Source organism: Dromiciops gliroides, chromosome 2, assembly GCF_019393635.1.
Source record: "Dromiciops gliroides isolate mDroGli1 chromosome 2, mDroGli1.pri, whole genome shotgun sequence".
NCBI classification, from domain to species: domain Eukaryota; kingdom Metazoa; phylum Chordata; class Mammalia; order Microbiotheria; family Microbiotheriidae; genus Dromiciops; species Dromiciops gliroides.
In genome coordinates this window covers 182,006,018-182,026,316 of record NC_057862.1, presented here as the reverse complement: position 1 = coordinate 182,026,316, position 20,299 = coordinate 182,006,018, and the positions used below count along the sequence as shown (strand labels likewise).

The 20,299-nt window shown below is 37.5% G+C and overlaps 2 protein-coding genes across 2 annotated transcripts in view; one reads left to right on the top strand and one right to left on the bottom strand.

Moving 5' to 3' along the window:
• Nucleotides 1-15,155, top strand: part of RYR3 (ryanodine receptor 3) — a 681,173-nt gene extending 666,018 nt beyond the window's left edge. The window contains exons 103-105 of the mRNA XM_043982013.1: nt 1,058-1,158; nt 12,366-12,417; nt 14,202-15,155. Coding sequence (XP_043837948.1) covers nt 1,058-1,158; nt 12,366-12,417; nt 14,202-14,297 — 249 coding nt within the window. The 3' untranslated portion in view covers nt 14,298-15,155. The remainder of the gene's footprint in view (nt 1-1,057; nt 1,159-12,365; nt 12,418-14,201) is intronic.
• Nucleotides 15,156-15,279: 124 nt separating this feature from the next.
• The window catches only part of AVEN (apoptosis and caspase activation inhibitor), a 166,303-nt gene continuing 161,283 nt past the window's right edge, over nt 15,280-20,299 (bottom strand). The window contains exons 4-6 of the mRNA XM_043982015.1: nt 18,981-19,076; nt 16,670-17,015; nt 15,280-15,840 (exon numbers count right to left, since the gene is read on the bottom strand). Coding sequence (XP_043837950.1) covers nt 15,722-15,840; nt 16,670-17,015; nt 18,981-19,076 — 561 coding nt within the window. The 3' untranslated portion in view covers nt 15,280-15,721. The remainder of the gene's footprint in view (nt 15,841-16,669; nt 17,016-18,980; nt 19,077-20,299) is intronic.

Sequence of the window (20,299 nt, the reverse complement as noted above, 5' to 3'; positions counted from 1 at the left end):
TCTATTGCCATATGAAAAAATGCTTTAAATCACTAATGATTAGAGAAATGCACATTAAAACAACTCTGAGGTACCATCTCACACCTATCAGATTGGCTAATATGCCAAAAAAGGAAAATAATAAATGTTGGAGAAGCTGTGGAAAAATTGGAACACTAATGCATTGTTAGTGGAGTTGTGAAGTAATTCAACCATTCTGGAGAGCAATTTGGAACTATGCCTAAAAGGCTATGCATACCCTTTGACCCAGTAGTACCACTACTAGGTCTGTATCCCAAAGAGATTATAGAAAAGGGAAAAGGACCCACATGTACAAAAATATTTATAGCAACTCTCTCTGTGGTGGCAAAGAATTGGAAATTGAGGGGATGCCCATCAATTGGGGAATGGCTGAACAAGTTGTGGTATATGAATGTAATGGAATACTATTGTGCTGTAAGAAATTATGAGCAGTCAGATTTCAGAAAAACCTGGAAAGACTTAAGTGGACTGATACTGAATTAAGTGAGCAGAACCAGGAGAACATTGTACACAGTGACAGCAACATTTTGTTATGATTAACTGTGATAGACTTGGCTCTTCTCAGCAGTGCAATGATCCAAGACAATTCCAAAGAATTCATGATGGAAAATGTTCTCTACATCCAGAAAAAATAACTCTGGATTCTGAATGCAGATTGAACCATACTGTTTGTACTTTTTGGTTGCTTTTTTTTTCTTTTTTGAGGTTTTTCCTTTTTGTTCTGATTCTCCTTTCACAACATGACTAATTCAGAAATATGTTGAATGCAATTGTACATATATAACCTATATCAGATTGCTTTCTGTTTTGGGGACGGGAGAGAGGGAGGGAGAAAAATTTGGAACTAAAAATCTTATGAAACAAAAAAGCCAAACCAAACCAAACCAAACACACACACACAAATACAAGGACCCTTTGTTGAGAATCTCTGTTCTAATGTATTTGAAAATATAAGTAAATGGATATTTTAGGGACTCCTTGAAATTTATCAGTAGTACCATCGTTGGTAATATTTCTGTGTCCTCTTTTTTTCTAGACTAAATGTTTTATCTGTGGGATTGGTAATGACTACTTTGATACGACTCCCCATGGTTTTGAAACACATACATTACAAGAGCACAACCTAGCCAACTACTTGTGAGTACTTTTTTTAGATGTGGCATTTCTATACAGGGTAACTTGGACAAGAAGAGTAGTAAATGTTATTAAGCACCTATGTAGTAGGCTCTGGGGATACAAGTACAAAGAATCAAACAATTAGGTTACCTTCTAATGGGGTGTTCTGGTATCAAGTATCATGAAAAAGAATTGATTATAAAATTTCAAATTTTTAAAACTAGTAAATCAGAGAAGGAAAATGTTGTTGCCTAAAGATTCTGTTTCCCACATGTTCATTTCTGATGAAAAGATTAGCTGTCTTAAAACCAGCCACAAGCATACCAAGTTTGTTTGTTTGTTTGTTTTTCCCATGAAGATAGGGTATTGGTATGGGATTTGTTTGCTCAGACTGGATGGCCTCAACTTCCGTCTCATATAGGGATGGAGATACATGAATAACAGAACTAAGAAAGATGTGATTGTTATTAACGAGAGAAGAGTAGAGCAGATATTTCCATATAAACTGTCATTTCTCTGGAACATGGTTTCTTAAAATTTTTTGTAACACGGACCAACTGTTAGTTTGACAAAGCCTATGGGCCCCCTTTCAAAATAAAGTTTTAAATACATAAAATAAAATACATAGGATTATTAAGAAAATCAATAATATCAAAATACAGTTACTAATTTAAAAAAAACTGAATGAAGAACATCTGGTGCCAAGATGGCAGAGATAGGAACAAACCCTCTGAAGCCCTCCCAAATTTCCCCTCCAAACCAGTAGAAAAATGCCTCAAAATCATTCCAGGAGCAGGGAATCAGCTTACCAACCCAGAAGGAAAAGTCTGTCTTAGCTGGGTGGGAGGGTATTGAGGTCCAAGAGGAACAGCAGCAGCAGTAGCTTGGCTCACAGCAGAGGGCCTGAAGCAGGTCTCTAAGCCTGGGGCAATCCACCAGTAGTCCCCTAGGCAAGTCTGCAGTCTGGGCAGCAAGGACCCTCACTAGCCACCCCACCTCCAGTACAAACCACCAAGGGAGGCCTTTACACCACTGCTGACCAATAATGAAGCACTACCTGAAGCTGGCCAATAAGGAAGATCCTGCCCCTGGGGCCTACCAGCAGAGAAACTTTTTCTATAGCAACCCAGCAGCAGGACCCCAACCCTTGGGCAGACTTGCAACAAAATAGAGGCTCTCTTAACATAGCAATCTCGAAGCAGGGCAGCACCCCTGGGGCAGACCAGCAAGAAGATCACCCCTTCAAAGCCAGCCGCCAGAAAGACTTTGTTAATTATAGCAACCCAGCAGCACAACCCCACCCCTGAAGGCCAGCAGCTAAACCCCACACCCAGGAGAGGCCAAAAGGGAAGACCAACAGCCCCCAATACCAGTCAGAAGGGAAGCTTACCCTACAAAGAAAGCAAGCTGCTAAGCCCTGAAGCCCAATGAAAGCCACCAGAGCCTCAGCACAAAAACTTGGGACAGTAGAGGACTAGAGCCCAACTCTCTCATAAAAATGAGCAGAAAATGGAAGAAGAAAAAAAAGCTTGACTACAGAAAGTTACAATGGTGATAGGGAAGATCAAGGCATAAACTTAGAGGACAACATTGCCAAAATGGCTACAGGTGAAACGTCAGAGAAAAATGTAATTTGGTCTCAGGCCCCAAAAGGATTACTGGAAGAGCTTAAAACAGACTTTAAAAAGCAAATTAGAGAAGAAGAAAAACTGGGAAAAGAAATGGGAGTAATGTAAGAGAATCTTGAAAAAAGAGTTAATGGTATGGGAAAAGATATACAAAAATTTACTAAGGAAAATAATTCCCTAAAAATAGAATTAGCCAAATGAAAAGAAAGTACAAAACATCACTAAAGAAAATAATACCTTAAAAATTGGAATCAAATAGATGGAAACTAATGACTCTGTAAGATACCAAGATATGATGATAAACAAAATCAAAAAAGTAAAAATAATGGGGAAAAAGGTGAAATTTCTCATTGAAAAAAAAAACTGACCTAGAAAATATTCAGGAGTGATTATATAAAAATTATTGGACTACCTGAAAGCCATGATCAAAAAAAAAAAAGGCTGGGCAATTTTTTTCAAGAAATTATCATAGAAAACTGCCCTGATATATTAGAACCAGAGGGCAAAATAGAAATTGAAATAATCCACGGATAACTGCCTGAAAGAGATCCCAAAATGAAAACTCCCAGTAACATGATAGCCAAATTTCAGAGCTCACAGATCAAGAAGAAAGTATTGCAAACAGCCAAAACGGAACAATCCAAATATTGTGGAGCTACAGTCAGGACTACACAGGATTTAGCAATTTTCATATTAAAGAACTGCAGAGCTTGGAATATTATATACCAGAAGACAAAGGAATTAGGTTTATGACCAAGAATCGTCTACCCAGAAAAACTGAATATAATCTTTTGTGGAAAATGAAAAATTTTCAATCATTTCTGATTAAAAGGCCAGAGCTGAATAAAAAAATTTGACCTTTAAATACAAGACTGAAGGGGAACATAAAAAAGAAACAAAAAAGAAAAAATGTAAGAAATTCAATAAGGTTAAACTGTTTATATTTCTATTTGACAAAATAATATTTGTAAGTCTTAACAACTTTAATACTTATAAGAGCAATTAGAAGAAGTATATGTAGACAGAAGGTGTAACTATAAGGTAACATTGATGAGATGATACCAAAAAACCAAAATAAAATAAAATAAAGGGGTGAGAAAGAAATTGCAATGAAAGAGGAAAGAGATTGAATATGGTAAATTGTCACACATAAAAGAGGCATGAAAGAACTATTATAATGGAGGGGAAGATGGGAGGGTAGCAGGCAAAGTTTAAACTTTACTCTCATCAAAACTGGCTCAAAGATAGAATAATAACACTCAATTGGATATAGAAATCTATCTTACCCTTTAAAGAAGCCAAAAAGAGGCAGGGATAATAAAAGGGAGAGGGGACTGATTAAAAGGAGCATATATTGGGGAAGGCCATGATCAGAAGTAAAACACTTGTGAGGAGGGAAAGGGGGTGGGGGGTAGAGGGGAGGAGAAACAAGTGAAAAATAGCATGGAGGGAAATAACACTTAGCTATCATAACTATAAACGTGAATGAGGTGAACTCACCTATTAAATGGAAACATTTAACATATATGCACCAAATGGTATAGCATCTAAATTTTTGAAACAGCAGAATTTATGAAAAGCCAAAATCCTACAATATGTTATTTACAAGAAACACATTTGAAGCAGAGAGATAAACATAAGGGTAAAGATAAGGGGCTGGAACAGAAACTATTATGCTTCAGCTGAAGCAAAGAAAGATCTAATTAATTGGGCATACAACTAAAAAAATAGAAAATGAACAAATTAAAAATCCCTAATTAAATACCAAATTGGAAATGCTGAAAATTGAAAGTAAAAAAAAAACCACTATTGAACTAATAAATAAAACTAGAAGCTGGTTTTATGGAAAAAATAATAAAATCGATGATAAACCAATAGTTAATTTGATTTTTAAAAAGAAAGAAAACCAAATTACTAGTATCAAAAATGAAAGAGGTGAACTCACCGCCAAAGAAGAGGAAATTAAGACAATTGTTAAGAACTATTTTGCCCAATTATATGACAATCTAAATGAAATGGATGAATATCTACAAAAATATAAATTATCTAGATTGACAGAAGAAGAAATAAAATACTTAACCCAATTTTAGAAAAATAAATTGAAGAAACCATCAATGAACTTCCTAAGAAATATCCCCAGGACCAGATGAATTTAAAAGTGAATTCTGCCAAATATGTAAAGAACAATCCCAATACTATATAAACTATTTGAGAAAATAGGTGAAGAAGGAGTCCTACTAAATTCCCTTTAAGGGACAAATACGGTGCTTATACCCAAACCAGAAAGAGCCAAAACAGAAAAAGAAAATTATAGACCAAGCTCCTTAATGAATATTAATGCAAAAATTTTAAATAAAGTACCAGCAGAGAGATTACAGCAACATGTCACAAGGATCATACACTATAACCAGGTGGGATTTATACCAGGAATGCAGGGATGGTTCAATATTAGGAAAACTGTCAGTATAATTGATCATTATCAATACAATCCCAACAGAAATCATATGATTATCTCAATAGGTGCAGAAAAAGCCTTTGACAAAATACAGCACCCATTCCTATTAAAAACACTAGAAAGCATAGGAATAAATGGAGCTTACCTTAAAATGATAAGGAATATTTATCTAAAACCATCAGCAAGCATTATCTGTAATGGGAATAAGCTAGAAGCCTTCCCAGTATAGTCAGGGGTGAAGGAAGGATGCCCACTCTCACCACTATCATTTAATATTGTACTAGAAATGTTAGCTATAGCAATAAGAGAAGAAAAAGAAATTAAAGGAATTAGAATAGGTAATGAGGAAACAAAACTATCACTCTTTGTAGATGATATACTTAGAAAATCCTAGAGAAAAAACTAAATAACTACTTGAATTTATGAACAACTTTAGCAAAGTTGTAGGATACAAAATAAACCCACATAAATCATCAGCATTTCTATATATTACCAACAAAGTCCAGCAACAATAGATAGAAAGAGAAATTCCATTAAAATAACTTTAGACAATATAAAATACTTGGGAGTCTACCTGCCGAGACAAACACAGGAATTAAATGAACACAGGTATAAAATACTTTTCACACAAATGAAGTCAGATCTAAATAATTGGAAAAATATTAAATATTTATGGATAGGGCGAGCCAATATAATAAAAATGACAACCCTACCTAAGTTTATTTATTTAGTGCCATACACATCAAACTATCCAAAAATATTTTATAGATCTAGAAAAAAATAACAAAGTTCATCTGGAAGACCAAAAGCTCAAGGATATCAAGGGAATCAATGAAAAGAAATGTGAAAGAAAGTGGTCTAGCAGTACCAGACCTCAAACTGTAGTATAAAGCAGTAATTATCAAAACAATCTGGTACTGGCTAAGAAATAGAGAGGTAGATCAGTGGAATAGAATTGGTAGAAATTACACTATAGTAAATGGTTAAGGTAATCTAGTATATGATAAATCCACAAATCCAAGCTTTTGGAACAAAAACTCATTATTTAACAAAAACTGCTGGGAAAACTGGAAAATGGTATGGCAGAAACTAGGTATAGACCAATATCTCATACTGTATACTAAAATAAGGTCAAATGGGCACATGATTTGCACATAAAAGGTGATATCATAAGCAAATGAAGAGAGCATGGAATAGTTTATCTGTCAGATTTATGGACAGAAGAAGAATTTAGGGTTAAAGAAGATATAGAGAGCAATACAAAATGTAAAATAGATAATCTTGATTATATAAAATAAAAAAGCTTTTGTATAAACAAAACTAATTCAACCAAGGTTATAAGGAAAGTTGTAAGCTGGGAAACGATTTTCACAGCCAGTGTTTCTGATAAAGGCCTCAATACCTAAAATATATAGAGAAATGATAAAATTTATAAAAATATAAGTCATTCCCCAATTGATAAATGGTCAAAGAAAACAGGCAGTTTTCAGACAAAGAAATCAAAGCTTTCTATAGTTATATGAAAAATTGCTCTAAATCACTTTTGATCAGAGAAATTCAAATTAAAACAACTTTGAGGTATCACCTCACACCTATCAGAGTGGCAAATATAACAAAAAAGTAAAATGTTGAATGTTGGAGGGGTGTGGAAAAACTTGGGTGCTAATCCACTGTTCATGGAGTTGTGAACACAAAAGGCTATCAAACAGTGCATTCCCTTTGATACAGCAATATCATTGCTAGGTTTATATCTCAAAGACATTCTGAAAAACATCTATTTGTACAAAAATATTTATAGCAGCTCTTTTTGTGGTAACTAAGGAAATCAAAGGAATGCCTATGAATTGGGGAATGGCTGAATAAACTGTGGTATGTAATTGTGATGGAATATGCTATAAGAAATAACAAACAGGACAATTTTAGAAAGGCCTGGAAAGACTTATATGAGCTGATGTATAGTGAAATGAGCAGAACCAGGAGAACGTTGTGCACAGTGACAGCAATATTGTTTGTTGAAGAATTGTGAATAAACTTAACTACTGTAAGCACTGCAATGATCCAAGACAATCCCAAAGGACTAATGATGAAGCATACTACCTGCCTCCAAAGAAAGAAGTGGCATTGATTGAACACAGACTGAAGCATGCTATATTTCACTTTCTTTCATTTTTTTTCTTTTATTTGAGTTTTCTTGTACAAAATGACTAATATTACCTATATCTGATTGCTTACTGCCTCAGGAAGGAGGAAGGGAAGGGAGAGAAGAAGGGACAGAATTTGAAACCCAAAACTTTAAACAAAAATGTTTATTATCCAAAAAAACCCGAACAAACCCCAATGGGGAGGGGGCAGCTAGGTGGCGCAGTAGATAGAGCACTAGCCCTGAATTCAGGAGGACCTGAGTTCAAATCCAGCCTCAGACACTTAACACTTACTAGCTGTGTGACCCTGGGCAAGTCACTTAACTCCAGTTGCCTCACCAAAACAAACAAAACAAAAAAACAATGGGAAGATATCATGAGCTCTGTGAAATTGTCTTGGATCATTGCTTTGCTGAGAAGAGCCAAGTCTTTCACAGTTGATCATCATACAGTGTTGTGTACAACGTTCTCCAGGTTCTGCTCATTTCACTATACATCAGTTCATATAAGTCTTTCCAGGCCTTTCTAAAATTGTCCTGTTTGTTATTTCTCATCTCACTCAGCATCAGCTCATGTAAATCCTTCCAGGTTTCTCTGAAATTCTCCTGTGCTCTTACAGCACAATAGTATTTCATTACATTCATATACCACAACTTGTTTAGCCATTCCCCAGTCGATGGGCATTCTGTTAGAAAGTGTTCTGGCATAAACTAGGAAAAGACCAACATCTCACACCATATACCTAGATAAGCTCAAAATGGATTTATGTATTCGACACATAGGGTGGTATCATAAGCAAATTAGGGAAGCACAGAAAACATTACCTGTCAGACCTTTGGATGGGGAAAGAGTTCGTGATCAAACAAAAGATTAGAGAGGAACACATGAGGTAAAATGGATAATTTTGATTACATAAAATTAAAAAGCTTTTGCACAAACAAAATCAATGCAGTCAAAATTAGAAGGAAAGCAGGAAACGGGGGGGGGGTAATATCAAGTTTCTCTGATAAAGATCTCATTTCATATATGTGTGTATATAGAACTGAGCCAAATTTATAAAAATAAAGGCCACTCCCCAATTAATAAATAATTCCCCAATTGATAAATCCCCAAAGGATATGGACAGGCAGTTCTTAGAAGAAATCAAAGCTATCAACAGTCTTATAAAAGTGCTCTAAATCAGAGAAATGCAGATTAAAACAATTCTGAGGTACCACCTCACAGCTATCAACTTGGCTAAGATTGCAGAAGAGGAAAATGACAAATGCTGGCAGGGATGCAGGAAAACAGGTAAACTAATGCACTGTTGGTGGAGCTGTCCAGCCATTCTGGAGAACAATTTGTAACTATACTCAAAGGACTATAAAACTATGCACATCCTTTTTAATTCAGCAATACTGATACTAGGTCAGTACCACAAGGGGATCAAAGAAGAAAGACCCACATCTACAAAAATATTGATAACAGTTCTTTCTGGTGACAAAGACTTAGAAACTGAGGGGATGCCCATCAATTGAGGAGTACCTGAATAATTATAATTATGATAGAATATTATTGTGCTGTAATCAATGATAAAGGGGATGGTTTCAGAAAAACCTGGGAAAACTGAGAAGAACCAAGAAACGATGTACATAGTAATAGCAATTGAAAATATAAGCAACTGTGAAAGATTTAGCTACTCTGATCAAATACAGTGATGCCTGACAATTCCAAAGGACTTATAATGAAAAATGCTATCTACCTCTCTAGGAAGAGAACTGATGAGCTCTAAGTACAGATTGAAGCATATTTTTTTCCTCAACAAGGCTAATGAGGAAATGTTTTTCATGATTTCACATGTAAAATGGTTATTGTATTTTTTGCCTTCTCAATGGGTGGGAGAAGACGAAGAGAATTTGTAACTGGAAACAAAGAAAAAGAAAAGAAAATCCACAGGCCCCAGGTTAAGAATCTCTGTTCTAGGATGTGATCTTATCCAGGGCAGTTTAATTCAATAAACATATTTATAAAACTGCTCTTACATGAAATGAATGTGTACTAGGTGCTAGGGATAGAAAGGCAGAAACAAAATAATCCTGAGCACAAAGAGCAACTTGTGCTCAGATTAAGTAAATAGAAAATAATTTCAGGAGGAATAATAGCTACCATTTATTTAATATCTGCAAAGTGCTTTTTTACATTATCTTGTTGATCTTCACAACTGACAACTGTGTGAGGTAGTTGCTATTATTTATCCTCATTTCACAATATGAGGAAACTGAGGTTGATAGAGTTGACGTGACCTGTCCAGGATTACACAGCAAATAAGTGTCTAAGCCAAGATTTGAACTCAGATCTTCCTTACTCAATTCTTTCAGTTGGAAAACACTGAACAAGTTGGATAGATGTGGGAATTCAGGAAGGTTAGGAGGTACCCCTTGAGCTGAGACTTGAAAGAAGTGAGTGTGTGGCAGGAGTACATTTCCAGGCATGGGGGGATACCCTAGGTGGAGTCATGAAGAGGTGAGATAGGTAGTACAGATAACAATTAGTAGACCAGTTTGGCTGGCATGTAAAATAAGTGAATAGTAAAATACAGCCAGATTATGAAAAGTTTTAATTTATGAGTTTGCTTCTTATCCTAGAGGTAAATGGGAGCCACTGAAGTCCTTGAGCAGAGGAATGGCACAATTGAAACTTTCATTTTAGCAAGAACATTTGGGTAGCTGTATAAAGGATATACTAGAGAGAAGAGAGACTGGAAATAAAAAGACCAGTTAGGAAGCTATTGCAGTAGTCCAGGCAAGAACTGATGAACATTTAAACTAGATATAAGGCAAAGAGAGATAGACTAGCAAGACCTAGTAACTGAGTGAATAATGTCGGGGAGGAGGGTGCAGTGGAAAGGAGGGGTAGTAAGTGAGTATGAAGAACCAGGGATGATTCTGAAGTTGCAAACCCAGTTGACTGGGAGAATGATGGTGCTCCCAAAAGTATTGAGGAAGTTTAGGGTAAGGAGACAGTGAATTTGAGATTCCAGTTAGACATCTGACAGTCAGCAATATAAAACTAAAACTTAGGAAAGAAATTAGGACATCATACTTGAATTTATGTGAATGGGGCCCTTGATCTCATCATCTCTCTCCTCTGAGAGTTTGCCTCCTTGATCATTCTCTCAACTTTCATATTCAATCTCTCCTTATCCACTGACTTCTTCCCTGTACCTACCTAGGGACATCATTAACTATAGGGAAAGAAGGAAAGAGAGCCTAGGACTTTCTATGAGGGATCTATACTTCATGGGAGATGGATGATGATCCAACAAAAGAGAGTGAAAAGAAACATTCAGACCATTAAGAGGAGAACCAGGAAAGAGCAATATCATGAAAGCCCAAAGAGGAGATAAAGTAGTATCAGCAGAGAGGTAGGGTCAGAAGCCAAATTTTAAAGCATTAGAAAGTAAGTGGGAGATAAGGCAACAGAGAAAACAAATGTAAATTCTTCTAGGAGTTTGAATGTAAAAATGAAGAATATAGAATGATAATTTGAGGGAATGGTAAGGCCATGTCTAAGTTTTATGTATAGGGAGACCTGAGAAAATCTGCAAGTAGCTGAAAAACATTCAATACCTAAGAATAAAGGAAATGATAAAAGGGCAAGATCCCAGAGGAAATAAGGAGAGGAGGAGATCAATGAACAAACAGAAGAGTTGACTTTGGCAAAGACAAGGACCGTTTGAAGGAAAGCAAATTGGGTCAATATAGATGTTGTTTTGAGGCAGAGTATGGAAGGAGGAACTAATGGCAAATGGCCTGTATGTTCTTAACAAAGTACAAGGTGATATGCTGAGATTGAGCTGGAAGAACAAAAAGGGGTTGGAAAAATAATGGAAAGAGCAGCCAGCATTGGGGGTGGCCAGATATGCAGGGTTTTCCTAAAAAAGTAATTTCCTTCAGGGCCAAAAAATGGGACAGAGTATGAGATAAAGAGATCTAGGATCTAGAGGTGCTAGGGGGCACAATGGAACTAGAAAATAGAAGAGGATATGAACTGGGGAGCAGTTTTGGTAGATCTTTGGGAAGACAGTGAGTGGAAATGAACTCCAAAGTTAGAGATAAGTGGGAGCAGGAGCTGGGACTATGCCTACCCTAGGAATACAGCGATGATGGCCTCAGTTTCCAAGATCTGGTACTCACAAGCAGGTGATAGTGGCAGGTAGTTTTAAGCATCTGGGTCAGTAAATAACTGATGTTCGGGTATTCCAAACTGGACTCATACTTGGTGCCAGCTTTATTCCAAGATGGTGGATAATGAGACAACCAGAAGCCATTTCCCACTTCCAATTGCTGAGTTCCCCAAAGTATAAGCCTTTGTGTCTCTGGGATTTGGGAGCTCTGATTGTTCTTCTAAGGCCTTCAAATGGAAATGGGTTCCTAAAACAGACCTTCTGAGAGCTAGACTAAACATATTCAGTTTTAATTCTGTAGCTGCATCATGGGATGGAGGGGATTGGAGGATACTCAAATGATATCCTATATATGGAGCAAGCATAAGCTCCTGCCCTCCTTATCTTTGGTGCCTTCAAGCCTGAAATCTTAGGATAATGGAGTCCTCCTTTTAACAAGGTTTTGTGAAAGAAATATCTTTCTAGTATCCTGATGTTTGGTTGATATAGTCATTCATTATATCCTTCCCTACCTTATCCTGAGCTTCAATCTCCCACTTCACATATTGTCTTTAACTTTTAGTTGAGTACTCTGATTTTTGAGGTTTGATAATATTTTTTATTTGGAAAAAAAACTGTCTTCAGGCCTTGTGGCTTCTTTCCTTCCCTTCCCTTAGTTGTAAAAGGGATGGAGATATGGTAATGAAGAGTTTGGGTTGATGCTGACATCTCTCTCTCTCTCTCTCTCTCTCTTTCTCTCTCTCTCTCATGTTTTAAGCTTACTTTGATTTCTTGGCAACATGAATTTCTACTAATATTTATTTCCCTTTGTTTTTCTACTTCTTTCATCCTTATTTCAGGTTCTTTCTGATGTATCTGATTAATAAAGATGAAACAGAGCACACAGGTCAGGTAAGAGAAACTATGTTTTAAAAAAATATATCAATCACATTGTCTGCTTAGGCTAATGAAAGTACACACACACACACCCACACACACACATCTTCCCTAAGAACGGGAAAAGACTGGCCAGTTCCCTTAAAGCACAAATGAAAGTTGGTCATTCATTTATCATTCATCTCTCAGGCTAAGCTCATCTTTGAATCATGAACTCTTTGTGAATGTTTCTCTGTTGATTTTTATCTTTAAGTGACTAGGTCTGTGAAGATCTTAAGATAACAAGTGTCACGCATATTTAACTTGCTGATCCCCACTATCCTAATTCCTCATCTTGTCCCTATGCTTTCTTCTAGCAAGAAACAAAAAATTCATTTCAGTATTCAATAGCTCCATCAGCTTCCTCCATGCTTTACCTTAAGAGGAAGTAGCGGAACTAGCATTGGGTAGAATTGTCTCCTACAGTTTACAGTGAGAAGAGTAAACAGGAAGTAGATCACATAATAAAAAATCAGAGCAAAACTGTATGAGAGAGTATAAGAGACAGATTTAGATACTGAATGAATGAGAAAATACTTATAAAAGTGCTTCTTATATGCAAATCACTGCGCTAAACTTTAGGATACAAAAATACAAGAGTGAAGACAATACCCTCAACAAGCTTACATTCTAATGGGGGAAGCAATCTGTACAGAAGAATTTTGGTTTGGAGAGTTACCTGTTTGGGGGACAATTTATGCAGTAACAGCAAATATTATAAGGACAATCAGCTTTGAAAGATTTGTAACCCTGATCAGCATAACGAAGAACCACAATTCCAAAGGACTCATGATGAAACTGATCTGATTATGGTTCCACCACTAAAAAAGTAGAGAAGTATGGATCCAAAGGCAAGGTGTTTGCCATAACCAGGAATAGAATAAAACATGGCTAGGCCTTACTTGAAATAGTGGACCTGTATCAAATCAACAATAACCACAGAGGGCTCCCAGTTAAGAAAACAAGAACATATGAAGAATTGAAGCATGAGAGGGGAAAAGATGTGGATGTGTGAATATAACAAAAATATATCTAGGAAAAGAATTCCATGTTTGACAGAATCCTGTGTGATTGAGTGTGAGAAAAGGTAAAGAAGAATCATGAGAAGAAAGATGAAAGGAAGAAACTGAAACATACCCACATCTGAAAACATGGGAAGCTAGCATGTATACAAACAAGGAGCTAGGTGGTTCTCACGTGTAAGGGCTAAAACCCCAGCATAAGATGAAGTGGTTGTTTGGCAGGTTTCCATGTGATACCCTCCCATCAGCACAGGGTGCCATTACATAAGATCAAACCCCACTGCCTTAGTAAGAGAGCTGGAATGCTTTAGATTGTAGACGGAATAGGAATGATTCTTAATGGTTAGTGTAGGCACAAAAAGTGAAACCTGACTTCACATGCCTGAATTTTTTTGCTCTTTTCCAACCTACATATAGGCATGAAGGGTAGAGGCATCTGAGACAAATTAAGGATATGGCAGTCATCGAAGTGGACATGTGATAGGGATAGAGTGTGAGGGGGTCATTGTAGCTTAACACCTCTCTTTGTATCATGGAAATGGACTGATGAGAACTGAGTTATAGGAAGAAGGGACTCCATTTGACCATTATGAATGTCAGGTTCTCGCAAAATTCCTTAATGTCCAAGTCTAACCCACAGTAAAAAGAAAATAAAGCTGAAGGAAAAATGAAGCTAATGCAGTGCATGTATGTGGAACAAGAAGGTAAAACCAGTATCTTTTGTTCAAATTATTTCAGGAATCTTATGTCTGGAAGATGTACCAAGAAAGATGTTGGGATTTCTTTCCAGCTGGTGACTGTTTTCGTAAACAATATGAAGATCAGCTTGGGTAATTCAGTGATAAGATAAAAGGAGTTCCTACATAACCAGCCAACACTCTACAAAAAGAATTTTGTACCACGCCCATGCATAGAACTTCAGTAGTCACGTTTGAGAAGTACTTCTTTATCAAGAACCTGCCATAAATCTGTGACTTCTGAAATGGATTAGGCTTTTTGTGCCTAACAGACCCATGCTGTGGGACTTGCATCATCTTTATTTTAAGAGAAAAAGCTGTGTCATGTTCCAATGTAAACAGTGAGGTTATTGGCATGGTTTTGAATCCCATCACTCTTTATGAGTTTGGTAACAGTCAAAAGGGCTAAAGAAGTTTTTTGGTCTTAAATGCATAATATCTGAAACTTTAAAAGAACTTAAATATCAAGTGATGATGTCTCCAGTCGTTACTCATGGTCTGAACTTAATATTTTAACTACAGTCAATTTTTCCCATGGTACTTGCTAGTGAATGTATCCAGATACAGCTTGAAAAGCTTTAAGCAGTAAAAGAAATAGAGAAAACTCAACACTTTATCGACACTGAAATATCGATTAAGTGCCTTAAAACTTCTGTAGACATAGCTATGCAAGTTTTTTTATGTTAGTGTTTTAGATGGAAAGTTTCATTAATTAGTTGTGCTGCTCTTCTATTTTAATGTATGAAACTGCACTTGACAGTTATCCATTCTATATGATTCTGTCAATAGCAGCTAGCCAGTAGCTGTTATTAGAAGAAATGTACTGTATCAGAAACTGGAAATCCAAATCTTATGCCAAAATCAAGTAATGCTTCATGGTCCTTTGTAAGTAGTGAATCTGCTATATTTAGGCGTTTCTCCTGAAATAAAAATGAAGTGCCCCTGAAATAAAACATTACAAACCAAAGCCCAGTATGGCCTCATCTAATTTACCACATACACTGCCTGTGCCATAACATGAAAATTGAAAGAAATGACACAAGACAGAAAAGATCCAACACCCAGAAAGAGGGGGAGAAAACAGTTTTACCAGCATTTATAATTTATTTTTCCCAAATGCATATAGGCACCAATCACACCTTGTTCTTATCACATCCTGTTATTCAGCAGCACCTAATTCACTGTAAACAAATACTGGGGGCTAGGTGCAACCTGGATTTTACTATTAGCAGATGGGAAGCCTATGGTATGGGGGACAGCATTCCACTTGCTTAAGGAAGTCGGGTTATTAGAATTTTATGCCAGAAAGAATGACTGTAATGAGCCTCTTTAATTTATTATGCTAACTGTTGTCTGAAATATAGAGGGAGGCATACTACCATAACCATGATGGAATGCTGATTTGGGGTGTGCTAAAAATATCTCTTCCTGAAGGACTGCCTCATTCATATCTCCCTTTAATCCATCCATAAGTTACCCATAAGCAACAGGGCAGCTCCAGTTCTGCAGGCATTTTTTTCTTTATGAAATCATGCTGTCTAACCAATCTTCAAGCTCTTCCTCAGTAACATTTTTGGATGTACATGGTGGTTGCTCAGATTCCAAACTCTTTTCTTCTGTCACAGAGGGTTTTTCTGGAACTGGGGAAAGAAAAAAAATAGAACATTTCACCAGTCTCTATTAGAGGATTGGTAAGGTTTTCCGAGAGTTTGTTCCATGATACAAGTGTGCGTGCGTGTGTGTGTGTGTGTGTGTGTGTGTGTGTGTGTGATACACACACACACATAGTAAATTTGATTCTTTACTGATGGAAATCATTCCTGTCCTCCCCAAACAGATGCAAGAACATCTAAGGAAATGATCACTAAGTAGGCTAAAGTTATGTAATTCTGAAATTGAGGTTCACAAATTCCTCATATTATTCAATCGACGACCAGATGATCATTCCTTTCCTTTGCAGCAACCCTGAAAATTAATGAGGTGTCCAATGGGAATAAGAGAAACTGCTCCAGGCGTCTGTCCCTTTTATTTCCATTACAGCCAAAACAAATTATTTTCTTATCTGCTATATGCACACAAAAAAAGTACAACTCCACAAAAAGGTCTGATGCTGAAAAAGACTAGATACCAAAGGAATAGGCTTGGGGCTACATGTATCCTACTACACTTAAAAGCATAGAAAGGTTTAATTTTAAAGCCTTAGATTGAAGATCATAATTAAGTATGCAACAGTATATGAGCTATCTCTATAGTGAGAGGGATGCTCTCAGAAAGGTCAACTCAGGGTGAAGCAGAGGTATAATAAGCACAAAGACAGATGTCAGTATACAACCCTGGATCAATGTCAGATGCCATTAGAAATATGTATGCAAGATGGAATTAGGACAAGTCTGCCTATTTTCAGTAATAAACCAAAATATAGGAATCAGAAGAGACATGGGGAAGGAACAAACAAAATCAAAGGCGTACCATTTTCCTCTTGGACCACCTTTCCAGCTTTCTTGGCTTCAGGATCTTGAAATGTCTGAGCTATTAGAATGTTAACTTCCTCTTTTACTGGAGCATCTAAATTTAGCAGCAGATCAAGTTCTTCATCCAGGTGGTCAACAGTTTGCTGCAGTGGTGGAGTGATTTTCTGAAAAGCTTCTGAAGAGCACGGCCTAGGTCCATCTTTACCCACGGGCACTGGACGGTTGGCAGCATCAGTGATCATATCAGAGCCTGGCCCCAAGGACCATCTCATCTGCATACCCAGTCCCTTGCCATCTTCCATTTTCTTTGGTTTCATCTGGGGTAGCTCAAGAGGAGCTGTAGCCTTAAGAACCAAGCACAAAACCGAGTTGACTGGAAGAACTCATAATACCACCTAGAACCAGTATATACTTGCATAACTGGGAACACAACAAGAGGGGCTGCCTGCTGCCTTACTCTCCTGACTAAACAGTATAGTAAAAAAGCAACTGAGGAGAGTCATATTTTCTCTAGTTCTGTTAATCCCCATCATCCTTTTTAAATTAGCTAAGACTATTTAAATATAAAAACTGGTTTGAGAAATCAAATGCAAATCCATATGCAAAAATGCTTCAGTATTTATTAAATACCTATGGTATCGTTTTAGAAAGTGTGAGCTCTAAAAACTTATCTAGCAAAATTCTACCTAATACAAAAGTTTTCCTCCCCAACTCATGGTGAGACAACCATTACCTGAGTTCCCAGGTAAGTGCTCACTATCTCAGAAAACAACTTACTACATTTTTAGACAGCTTTCAGACAGTTAGCACTTGTAGACAATTAGAAAATTCTTCCTTAAATTGAGCTACATCTGCCCTCTGAATCTGCAGGAATAAAAACTAATAATGCCCTCTCCCCACCTCCACCTCCCCACCTCCCCTTCAGGCACTTGAAAACAACTATAATGCCCCACCTAAATTGTGTCATATAAGGAAACAGATAATCATTCCTACTCACCCTTCTCAGAGGGAGCTCCAGTATATTCCTCAGACTTGGTACCCAGAACTGAATACAATATTCCACAAGACTTACTCTTTCCTTTTTCAAGGATTTTACACTTTAATTAATGTAGCCGAAGATAGCATCAGGGTGTTTTTTTTTTTTTAGCAGCCACTTCATAATTCTGGCTCATATATTGGGTTTCCAATAAAACAAAATATCCTAAATCTTTTTCATGTGAACTGAACATTCCCTTCAAGAGAAGGCTTTCCACATTAACCTGCATATATCCATAAGACATTCCTCACACCTCAGCTATTAAATCATGTTGACTGGGGTTCTATAAAGAACTTAACAGAAAAAAGGGAAAGGTATTATAGCTTGTACTCTACAAGATTTCCATAAGAAGAGCCATATTTACCTTTGGTAGTACAACGAATCTCTTAAGTTTGTGTTTACTCAATGATGTCTTTATGCATAAATCTTCATGTCATTAAGAAAATGAATGTCACCCCGAATAAGTCATTGGAAAAATGAATACAGGACATCCATTGAGTAAAACAAAAATGAGTTGGCCGGTGTTCCAAAGAGAAACCATAATCAGCCTCTGGTCTCCTTGTTTTGATTCTTCACATATAGTAACTATTCCTACACTGATCACTATGATCACAGTGATCACTATTCAAATGCTCCTTCAAGGTCATGGGATTTATTTTGAGAGCTTTTTTCACCAATTTCTAAAGTTCTGTTCTCTTAGCTGTACATCTCATGGTTAAAACTGCCTGTTTTCAAAGAACACAAACAACTTCCTCTGTCTCAGGTACGTCTCTGCCATCTAGTTGTACTTCAATGACTAACAAATGTGGTCCCTTGTAAATGAAAGCAGATTGGCTATAGCACAGCCCTGCAAGTCTTTTCATCCTGTCCTTTGCCCAACCCCCAATTACTATCAGCTCTGGCTTCTGCCTTCCCAGCTGGTAATGGCTTCCCTTTGGACTAAAGTGACATCTAAGGCCTTTTTAGCTCTAATATTCTGTGACTCTCTCCCTTCCTAACCCTATGGTCACTCCCCCATCATTCTCAAAACCCCACTGTAAGTGGCAATGATGATTTCCTTGCAGAATCTCAAATGATAAAGAAAGAAAAGAGTAGTGCAGCCTCCGGATAATATGTTATGATGCAATGCAGCAACTTGTTGATGAAACATTAAACATCACAGATGGCAAAAGAGGATTCAAAACAACTGTCACAAGACATAGAGTTGGGAAGATGAGCCTCCTTTCTCTTGTTCTTTGGTCCCCAAACCTAAATATGTTTGAAGGAGTGTTACCTGGACTAACTCAGCAGCCACATTCAGCCGGAGTGACAGAGGCAATTCTTGAAGGGCTCGGACCAGTGACTCACAGTCCACATAAAGGGCTGAGATCTGTAGCACAAAATGGCATAATGAATATGAGGATTAATAATAACCTTCTGAAAATAAAAGGAAAGCAGATAACAAGAAACAACTACATAAATTAATCACTCATGAGTGATTTTGTTTTGTATTCTTCCTTATTTTCTACCATACCCAAAGATTCAGGGTTGTCACCTTGGAGGACCTGGGTTCAAATTATAACAGGACCAAGATAATGACTAACACAAAATGGTAGCCAAAAAAGAAACATTTTTATTAAAGGTAATGGGGGGAAAATACTAAAAAGAGGTCAGTTTCTAGCAGCAGGGGAAATCCTGGCAAAAGTCCCAGGCTGCCTGGATTCAGGAGGACCTGAGTTCAAATCCAGCCTCAGACACTTGACACTAGCTATGTGACCCTGGGCAAGTCACTTAACCCTCATTGCCCCACAAACCAAAAACCACACACACACACACACACACACAGTCCCAGGCTTTACAGGAACCTCCTGGCATTACTGGCTCAATCACAATCCAGATGACAACTTCATCAAGTCAACTGGACATTCCCTTTTATCTAGACTACCTTTCAACATGCAAGCCTCAAAATCACATGGGTCACAGAGGCAATTGTTATATATAAAGATGTACTGGGAAGCAGAGCCAAGATGTGGGAGGAAGGACATTAAACCCACAGAGCTCCTGACACAATTACCCTAAAAAATCCATAAAACAATCCCTGGAGCAGCAAAACCCACAAAAAGGCGGGCTGAGATTGTTTTCCAGCTAAAGACAGCTTAGAGGGGGCTGTGCTGGGCTGTGAGAAGGGTCAAACCCTACAATCGCCTCAACACAATCCCCAGGCAGGCTGTGCCATAGAAACTTACCCCCAAGCCTCCAAATCAGCTGCAGCACCAGCATCCTTCTGGAACTAAGCTTATGGTTGGGTGAGAGGCTGAATGACTGGCCGGGGCGGGTGGAAAATACAGGGATGTCTATGGGACCTAAGGAGGAATTCAGCTACCCCACCCCAGCAGGGAACCAGCAAGAAATCTTGAGCAGTGGGAGTCCCAGGTCGGGGAAGGGCTTAGGCTCATTGGAAGCACAGCATACAAAGTTTTGCTGGCTAGTTAATTAGCAAGTTGGCTTGAGATTATTTTAGGACCAGAGAACAGGCCAGGTGAGAGAAAAACCTGCCCTTCCTCAAACTGAAACACCTGGAACCCTCTGAAGCTTGGGAAAATATAGCTTGGA